At 66.1% G+C, this 9,744-nt stretch overlaps 1 protein-coding gene across 4 annotated transcripts in view; it reads left to right on the top strand.

Moving 5' to 3' along the window:
- Nucleotides 1-5,399: 5,399 nt before the first annotated feature.
- Nucleotides 5,400-9,744, top strand: part of DBN1 (drebrin 1) — a 28,509-nt gene continuing 24,164 nt past the window's right edge. For 2 of the 4 annotated variants that reach the window (XM_054037543.1, XM_054037542.1), the window contains exon 1: nucleotides 5,400-5,548. In XM_054037543.1, the coding sequence (XP_053893518.1) occupies nucleotides 5,463-5,548 (86 nt within the window). In that variant the 5' untranslated portion in view covers nucleotides 5,400-5,462. The remainder of the gene's footprint in view (nucleotides 5,549-9,744) is intronic. The other 2 variants (XM_054037545.1, XM_054037544.1) reach the window with 1 other exon arrangement.

Here is a 9,744-nt window from a genome sequence, read left to right as displayed (position 1 = left end):
GTAAGCCGTAGCTCTGGGCCTGGGGAATGGGGCTGGCTGACCAGTAAGCCGTAGCTCTGGGCCTAGCGAAGGGCTTGGATTGAGGATTAATAATCGAATACCTTGTAGGTCGTGCTATGACCGAGTCTAGCCAGCAGGGGTTCTGTAAAGGAAAATTTGCTAATCTATGAGGATTTTTTGGCTGTGGTGACACTAGTAGATGATGGGGAATCAGCTGATGTAATTATTTAGATTTCAAAGACCTTTGGCAAAGTCCCAGGCGAGGAGCAAAGTGTTCAGGGAGTGAGAGCGAAGTATTGTTATGGAGCAAAGACTGGCCCGGAGACAGACAGCCAAGAACAAGGGGAGACAGTTCACATTCTAGCAAAAGGTCAGAAGTGGGGCCTGGAGCTTCCTGACTAGGTTGGGTCCTAGATTTGCTAATGAGCTGTGTTAAGGTTCCCCACTCTGACACTTGGAGGGCAGAAGGTGGGGCCTGCAAGGACTCTACAAATTAATACTGGCCACTCCAGGCTTGTATTAAACTCCCAAGGATACAGCTTCTCTCTGACCTTGGACTGGTAGATGCTGCCACCACCCAAATGCAAAACCCCTTTGAGAGCCCAGGAAGGTGCACGTGGGAATTCCTTCCTGTGGGTACCCTCAAGCCCTTCCATCCCCCCCTCTGGGGAAGAGCTGAGAAAGCTAATTCCCCCTGGGAACTTAGGCACTTGCTAGATTTGGGGGTTGGGGGAACCCTCCAAGGATTAAGCATCCAGAATAGATTTCTTAAGGTGCAGTTTAAAGATTACAGGCAAAATAAAAGCACCTGGGTTTAGCACAGAGGAGTCCACAAGCCATAAAGAAATAAAAGGGGTAAATCTAATCACATCTTCCTAACATTTCCTGATCTACTTACATATCTGGGGTTTCAAATGAGTAGTTTCTAGGTATGATACTGATGATTTTTCATACGTGGCCCAAGCTTCTCACAGCATAGCTCTGTCCTGTCCGTCTCTCCCTGGAGCACCACCACAGACAGACAAAAGGGGAGTCTTATTTCAATTTTCAAAAGTTCTAGCCTTTCCATGGGCTCTTTTGGCCAGGTGCCCACTCACTTCCTTTTACCTAGGCACAACAGTGAGACTTTTTAACCCTTTACAGGTAAGGCAATTAGAGAATAGCTCCTAAGAGGGATTTTATAGCTACTGGCTGGCTGGGTGTCCATAAAAGGGAGCTCCGCCCCCTTCATTTATCACAAGCTGGAAAGGGGGTGAGCAGACAGCTAGCAACATTTGCAATAACACAATTATTCAGAGAAGATTAAGGAACTTCAGCAAGCCCTGACCAGGCCTGGGGAATGGGTCACATGATGGAAAATTAAGCTCAATGCTGAAAAAGGGAAATAATGCACCTTGGAAGGAAAAATTTGAACTGCTCAGCTGGCTTACAGGGGTCTGAGCTCTCCGCTCGGAGAGGGACCCTGGGCATCACTGCTGATAGCTCAGTGGAGACCCCTGCTCAACGTGATGCTGTGGGTAAAAGCACAAATTGGGCTGGGTAAAGAATGGGCTGGAGACTAATCTGGAAAGTACAATGCCGCTCTGTAAATTGCTGCCCCACTGCAGCGGGCTGGTGTGGTCAGTACTGGTCGGCCCAGCTCCAGCAGGACCTGCAGTCCCAGAGGAGGGGCAGAGAACAGTGACACGACTGAGCTGGGCCCTGGAGAACTCTTTTCTGAAGTGAGAGTGACAAGATTGGGACTGTCTGCCGGCAGTGGCCAGTGCCAGGTGCTTCGGGGGATTGAACAGGACAATCATCAAGTGATCTCCACTCCCAGCTGCTGGCAATCAGAGCATGGGGCTGCATCCCTGCCCATCTGGCCTAATAGCCCTTGATGGACCTGTCCTCCATGAACGTGTCTCGTTACAGCTCCACCTTCACATGCCCTGGCAGTGAGTTCCACAGGTCGTGTGCGCGTTGTGTGCTGCTCCCTAGCAGGACGCAGCAGCCCGGCAAGGTGGGCCTGGCCCCTGTTGCTTTGCTTACTGCTGGCTGGGCAAATGTCAGCATTCCCCATTTCACTGCTCCCCATGTGAGCGGAGCCACAAGTGGTACAGGGGGCAGAGCTCTCTGGCCAGGCCAGGGGCTACCGCTCAAAGTGCTGCAGAGCGAGAGACGCCAGCAAGCTTTGGCATGAGGTGGGAGCTTGGGGATGGGCGGAGCCGGGACTGGGACTCTGCCCAGTCCAGCTGCCTTGAGAGAACAAAGCTCCCAAAGGCTGAACTCTCCAGCGGCATCCGCACGACGGGCCCAGAGCAGCCTGCAAGCAGCACCGGGCGAGGTGGCAGCTGCCCAGACCCTGCCCAGCAGCTGTGGGCAGGAGCCTGTGTCAGCTCAGGAAAGGCTGGTGTGCAGGGACATTTGGAGAGGCGCTGGAGCTGGAGTCCAGGCAGGACCCAGGGCCCTTCCTGTCTCTGGCGGAGAGCACCAGGGGGCTTTAACAGGCGGGAGCCCCTCACCATTGCATTTGATCTGACGCATGGTGCTGAGCCAGTGGGGTCAGCAGCACTGACCACAGGGACGAGTGCCCCCTGCAGGGCTGCACCCTGGTACCACGCTGGGGCATTGGAGTCGGTGCTGGCTGCAGGAAGCGTCCCCCGCCCCCGGAGCCCCCTGCAGCACCATTGTAAGCGTTCCTTGGGTGGTGACTTCCTTAGGTCCCGTCTGATTCCCAGCTTGTGCCATCGGCTCTCGGGTGAGCTCAGGGCTGGGTGAGGGGGCGGCACGGCCAGGAGGCGAGCGTGAGTGACAGAGGAGGGGCCTGGACAGCAGATTCCCTGCCGAGGAAGATGCTAAGACCAGTTCCTGGCTCTAATGGTGCCAGTGGCTGGGGCAGGCTCCTGGGGGAAGGTCCCAGGCTGTGGGACGTGGCAGGAGTCTGTGGAATTGCAGGAGCAGGGCCCAATGGGTCGTGCGCCCAGTCAGCAGAGCCTGAGGATGGCTAATGCTTGGGAGGAGGCCCCCAGGCTGCAGCCAAGAGCGGGCCCTTGGTGGGGGATGTTGCCTGCCTACGTGCAGGTCACCGGGGGGCTGCTGTTTTCCAGGGGGCTGAGATCTGGGGCACGGCCATTGGCTGCCTTCTAGCAGCTTCCCGCACCTGTAGGCTCCAGCCTTTCCTTTGGGAACGCTGGCCAGGAGCCAATGGAGCTGGGAGCAGCGCTTCATTTGCGGCAGGGCTGAGCCCTGGCGCCCCCGGGCCTGGCAGGGCTGATACAGTGACCAGGTGTCCTGATTGGATAGGGACAGCCCCGATGGTTGGGTCTTTTTCTTATATAGGCTCCTATTCCTCCCACCCCCGTCCCGATTTCTCACAGTTGCTGTCTGGTCCCCCGAAGGGCTGAGCCCCGGCGCCCCTGGGCCTGGCCCGTGAGTTGGGAATGTAAAAAACCAGCTTGAGCTCTGACCACACTGTCATTACAAATTAAGCCCAGGCTGGGGGTATGAAACCAACTGTGCAGTGCTCCCCGGGGGGCATAGCACCCGCCTGCCAAGCCAGAAGGTGGCACAGGAGAAGTGGCAGGTTGGCACCTACCACATACAGTGCCATGGCCACCCAGCAGCCGCACTCACTGTAGGGGGCAGGGAGCGGGGCACCAGGATGCTCTGAAACGAAGTGGTAGCCAGGGCCCACGCACTGCACGGCAGGGCCTGCCCGCGCTCCTGCTGCAGGGAGAGGGCAGCGAGGAAAGGAGGCGCGTGGTCCCTGCCCTCTGCTTGCCTCATGCCCAGGTGCCAGCCGGAGGAATGTAGGCTGGGATGAGGGTGGCCAGTCTCAGCTGACGCAGCGGGGAGGGGACTGGGCCTAGGGCACCGTTCCTGCCAGAGGTGTCGTGCCGCCCAATGGGGCAGCAGAACCACAGATTAGAAAGTCAGTGCATGGGACAGAGTGTGGGGGCGGGGGAGGGGCCCGGGGGGGAGGCAGGACGGTGGGTGGGTGCGCTGTGGGGTCCGGGCGGTGGGTGAGGGGCGCTGGGGGGGTCCGGGCGGTTCAGGGGGTCCGGGCAGTGAGTGGGGGCGCTGGGGGGGGCTTTGGAGGGGTTGGGTGGTTCGGGGGGTCCGGGTGCTGGGGGGGTGGACGGTGGGTGAGGGGCGCTGTGGGGGCACTGGGGCGTGCGGGCAGTTCGGGGGGGTCTGGGCGGTGAGTGGGGGCGCTGGGGGGTGTTGGGCGCTGGGGGGGCGGACGGTGGATGAGGGGCGCTGGGGGGCACTGAGGGGGCGGGCGGTTGCGGGGCGCTGGGGGGGCGGACGGTTGCGGGGCGCTGGGGGGCACTGAGGGGTGCAGGCGGTTGCGGGGCGCTGGGGGGTCGGTGGGTGGGGGGCGCTAGGGGGCACTGAGGGGGGCGGGCGGTTGCGGGGCGCTGGGGGGTCCGGTCGGTGGGTGGGGGGCGCTGGGGGGCACTGAGGGGTGCGGGCGGTTGCGGGGCGCTGGGGGGTCCGGACGGTGGGTGGGGGGCGCTGGGGCGGCACTGAGGGGTGCGGGCGGTTGCGGGGCGCTGGGGGGTCCGGACGGTGGGTGGGGGGCACTAGGGGGGCGGGCGGTTGCGGGGCGCTGGGGGGTCCGGTCGGTGGGTGGGGGGCGCTGGGGGGCACTGAGGGGTGCGGGCGGTTGCGGGGCGCTGGGGGGTCCGGACGGTGGGTGGGGGGCGCTGGGGCGGCACTGAGGGGTGCGGGCGGTTGCGGGGCGCTGGGGGGTCCGGACGGTGGGTGGGGGGCACTAGGGGGGCGGGCGGTTGCGGGGCGCTGGGGGGTCCGGACGGTGGGTGGGGGGCACTAGGGGGGCGGGCGGTTGCGGGGCGCTGGGGGGTCCGGTCGGTGGGTGGGGGGCGCTGGGGGGCACTGAGGGGTGCGGGCGGTTGCGGGGCGCTGGGGGGTCCGGACGGTGGGTGGGGGGCACTAGGGGGGCGGGCGGTTGCGGGGCGCTGGGGGGTCCGGTCGGTGGGTGGGGGGCGCTAGGGGGCACTGAGGGGGGCGGGCGGTTGCGGGGCGCTGGGGGGTCCGGACGGTGGGTGGGGGGCACTGAGGGGGGCGGGCGGTTGCGGGGCGCTGGGGGGTCCGGTCGGTGGGTGGGGGGCGCTGGGGGGCACTGAGGGGGGCGGGCGGTTGCGGGGCGCTGGGGGGTCCGGTCGGTGGGTGGGGGGCGCTGGGGCGGCACTGAGGGGTGCGGGCGGTTGCGGGGCGCTGGGGGGTCCGGACGGTGGGTGGGGGGCACTAGGGGGGCGGGCGGTTGCGGGGCGCTGGGGGGTCCGGTCGGTGGGTGGGGGGCGCTGGGGGGCGGGCAGGGCCGGGATGCGGCGCTGAGGCCGGGCGGGCGCGGCGGCGGGCGGAGCCGACCCGCCTCTGGCCCGCCCCGCCCGGCCCGCCCGGCTGCTGCAGTGTCTCCGAGGCAGGCAGGCGGCGGGTCCTTCGCGCGGCTCCCCGGCATGGCTGGCGTGAGCTTCGGGGCGCACCGGCTGGCGCTGCTGGCCGCCTACCAGGAGGTGATCGGCGAGGGGAGCCCCACGGACTGGTGAGCGGCGGCGCGTTGGGCGGCCCCGGGGCGCGGCGCGGTGCGGTGCGGCGCGGGGGGACCGAGCCCCGGAGCCCCCCGAGCCCCCGGCCGGGGCCGAGCCGCGGCCACGAGCCGCCCGAAATGGTGCGTGGGCGGCGGCGGGGGGACCCGCCGGGCTGGGAGCCGGGGCCAGGCCCTGGGGCGCGCTGCGGGGCGTGGGGCGCGCCCGGCTCCAGGGGCCCCGGACCCGAGCGAGCCCGGCCCCGGCCGCGGCTACGGCCCATCTCCGCGGAGCCTCCCGCCCCCGGTTCCCAGCGCCGCCCCCGGCCCGGCCCGGGCGCTTCGGGGCTGCCGGGCCTTCGGGGTGCAAGTGTCTGTAGCGACAAGCCGCACAAAGGAGGGTGGGGCTGGGGGGAGGGGACGAGGCGGTTGGGGGGCTGGGGGATGGAGGGGAGGGAAGGAGGCGGGAGGGGGATAGTGGGGGGGCGGTCAGGTTGCCAGCCGTGCCCATCCTCCCGCTGGCCCCGTCACCGCTCCCGTGGGCTCCGTTCCCAGCCCTGCGGTCCGGCTCCAGCAGGCCCATCGCCTCTTGCCGGGGGGGGCCCTGGCCCACCAGGCACCCGCTGGGGATGGGCAGCTCTGGAGGCCCCATTTCCTTTCGTCTCTCCCCTTTCCCCCCTGCCTGTGCTGGAGGGACCCCCCCATTGCCTTCTGCTGGAGTGGCTGGTTCCCGTGCTGGAGACGGGCCCACAGGCCCCGAACTGGAGCCAGCACGGTTCCACCTGCGCTGGGGAGATGGGGAGTGCCGGGACCTGCTGGCTGGCATGGAGGGGCTGTGACCTTAGCCAGCGGGAGGGGGCAGTGAGGTCACTAGGCCTGCCCAGCACCTTGGGGTGCGGGCGGGCGGCTGTCTAATGGGCCCTAGTAAGTGGACTCAGTGCTGGGAGCCTGGGCCCGGGCTCTTGGGACCCTGGGCAGCAGTTTGTCACCTTTGCAGTTCCTTGTGCCATTGGTCTTCACTCGGCGTTCCTGGGACTGGCGCTTGCTCCATGTTGGCCAGGCTGGGAAATGGCCTCACCGTGTGCTCCGGGGCAGCCGAGTCTTTGTCTTTGGGTGAAGAGGCCCCGTGGCTTCGGTCCTGCCCCCCAGGCTCTCCCCGCTTTCTTAACGTGTCCCATCGCTGTCCAGTCATCCTTCCCCAACGGCCTGTGAGGTGCCAGGCTGGTGCCTCCCTGCCCCGTTGCGCAGACTGGCCAGGGCTCCAGCTCCTCGGGATGTTCACGTGGGAGCAGGGTCTCAGGGTGCAAAGTCTCTTGGTTTTGACACCCCCCTTTGGGGGTGAAATAGCGACGCAGCCCCTTGGCCAGACACCCCTGCGTCGGGGCTTTGTCCAGGGCATGGAGGGAAGCAAATGGCTAGCAGCCATGCAGGGCCGTGGCTGCATCCGGCGGCTCCCTGGGCTGTCAGGCCTGGAGCTTTTCTCTGCCCCCACTCGCTGGTCCGAGCCAACCAGGCCTGGGAAAAGGATCTGCACTGTCTGGCCCCTGAGCCACGCCCACCCAGCCACACCCATCTCCCTGGCATCTCCCCTCAGCTGGGTCTGCCCCCTCCCCCCAATAAATGACCCCAAATCAGTCTGCCTTCGCTTGCACATGAGTGAGGCTCTGCTCCGTGGCCTGGCCGCTTGGTCCCGCCCGCTGGCCCTAGCTGAGCGCTCTGTGCAAAGAATCTTGCCCTCGGCCCCTTTTGCATCTTCCTCCAGCTGCCGGATGGCCTGGCTGGCGCCCAGCTCCGCCGTTAGTGAGCCCCGGGGCCTGCTCCCTGCCTTGCCACTGTGCACCCACCAGGCCCTCCCAGCGAGTCTGCACTTCATCCCCTGCTGCTCTGCTCCGCTCCCTGCCTCTCTCGCCCCTCTGCCAAGGAGCAGGGGTGCTGCCCTTCTTCGTGGCCCTGCCCTGGTAAAGGGCCAGCAGCACGTCAGCCGCTCTTCTCCCACACAGGCCCTGGGGGCTTGGAGGGGCAGCAGCCCCCACCCACTGCCCCCTCCCCAACCATGTTATCGCAGAACAATAACGGGGGGCTGGGGCGAGGGTCAGGGAGCAGGCGCAGAGGTTTGTGGGGAGATGGCCAGTAAGCGGCTGATGCGGCAAGGGGGGCTGGGAGCTGGAGGCCGGGGCCAGCGTGGGCCCAAGCGAATTCTGACCTGCTTTGTGAAGCGAGGCTGGAGCGCTAGATCTGGGTGGGGGGCGAAGTGGGAAAGCTCCGTGGGGTGTGCAGGGAGGAGGGGTTTGAGATACCAAGCTAAAGGCAGCGCTGGGGATGGAGTGGAGCCCCTGGGGCTGAGGTGGACTCCCCGCCTTGGGCAGGCTGGAGCCCCTGGGGCTCCGGAGGAGGCTCTGAGCGTGTGGTGGGTGGAGGGCTGCATGGAGGCCCAGGCAAAGGGGAGACTTTGTTCCTGGCCCGGGGGCTGCTGCATGGAAAGGTGGCTGGAGCCAAGGCCCTGGGTTTGGTGGCGAGGGGAGCAGTGACCTAGGGGCCGGGCATCCACCAGCCCTTGGAGATGGCCAGAGTCGTGGACTGGGGTCGGGGCCCACTCTGGCATGGAGCAGGGGGCTTGTTGCTGGCGAGACGCGATCCAGGCCCCGGGAGCGCGAGGCTCCTAGGCCGAAGGGCCTGGCACGTCCTGGCTGGCTCTGGGGCTGCTGCCCCGTAGGCGCCAAACATGGGGCCTGATGCCACTGTGGGGTGAGGCCCAGCCTGCAGCCAATCTGATTGCAGGATGCAGATTGATCCACTGGCATTTGATTGGCCCAGGGGCCCTTGATGTCACGTGGGCTGCTGAGCAATTGCCCAAGTGGGGTGGGAGGCGGCCGGGCTCAGAGCAGAGATGGGGTGGGCAGGCCTGGCAGAGCTGCGTGGGCACCTGGCTAGGGGGTGTCCTACCCGAGACAGGCTGGGTGAGGCCGGAGGCGGCATGTGCCAGGCAGCAGGATAAGACCCTTGTTGCCCCCTGCCCAGGTGCTGAGTGCCGCCCCGGGCAGACCAGGTCCCGCCCTGCTCAGTCCCGCTCCAGCCTGAGGTCACCCCTGCTGGCCCCGGGGAGCGGCGGGCACACTGCACCTGGCTAATCCTGCAGACTGGCATTGGCTTCTCCCCCAGCAGCAGGTGGGGCCTCGTCCCTGAGAGGTCACAGCCAGGACCCCGTCCAGTGGGCCCTTCTGGCCTGTCTCGCTGAGCCTCGTCACCGCTCATCAAAGGGGGGCAGCAAATCTCTGCTCAGACCGACCAGGGGCTTGGCTTCTGACAGACTCCGCTGTGCTCTCCGGCTGGGACCCCGCTTCCAAGCCGCCCTCCCCCCCCCGTGACTCAGGCTGAGCTGAGCAGCCCCGCATGGGCCCGTCTGGCCCCCGGGGGCAGTGGGGGCTGCACCATGGGAAGGGGCAGGGCAGGGAGCGCTCCTGAGAGCTGGGGTGCCAGGCCCCAGTCTGCCCACTGGAGACGGTCCCCCAGGAAACACTCTGCGCATGCAGCACGGGCTGGCCAGGGGCTGAACAATGGGCTCCTTATGCAGCCAGTCCCCCAGCCAGCCATGCTGTGTGCTGCATAACAAGAGCTCCGGCAGCAGTGCGCTCTGGTCACCTCCTCCCCACCCACCCGCACGAGCCCGGTCGGGGCCCAAGGCTTTCAGAGACGCCCTTGTCCGGCCGCCTGGGGAGCACAGACCAGAGACCAGCCCCACACGGGAGCTTGCAGAAACCTCTCCCGTGGCTGGGGTGAGTGCAGCCCGCCCGGGGGCCAGAGGACCGCTTCAGCCGCGACTGCCCAGGCTGGGGCAGGAGCAGGACTTGCTCGCTGGGGTTTAGGCCTTGCTCCCTCCTTTGGGCACTCTGCCCCCTCCCTCTAGGTTGCTGCTGGGCGTGTAGTGCTTCTGGGGCTGACAGCCCTGGGAACCTGGCAGCTTCTTGGGAGGGGCAGCGGCCCCAACCACTGGGCCTGATTGTTCCTTTATAAAGATCTCAGGGGCCGGGCTCTCTGCTGGGGAAGCTGGGTGCACAGGGAGGAGGCTGGGGATGGGATGGGGTAAGGTGAGGTGGTGTGTGTGTGTGTGTGGCGGGGGGGGGGGGGCGGGGAGCGCTCCACAATCCTCTGGGAGAGAGACTGTGCATGAGTCGTTCTCAGGGCCTGGGCATCATGCTCTGTGCTCAGGGTTCAGC

The sequence above is a fragment of the Malaclemys terrapin genome, chromosome 8 (genome assembly GCF_027887155.1).
Source record: "Malaclemys terrapin pileata isolate rMalTer1 chromosome 8, rMalTer1.hap1, whole genome shotgun sequence".
NCBI lineage: Eukaryota > Metazoa > Chordata > Testudines > Emydidae > Malaclemys > Malaclemys terrapin.
This window is presented reverse-complemented; position numbering and strand designations above follow the sequence as displayed.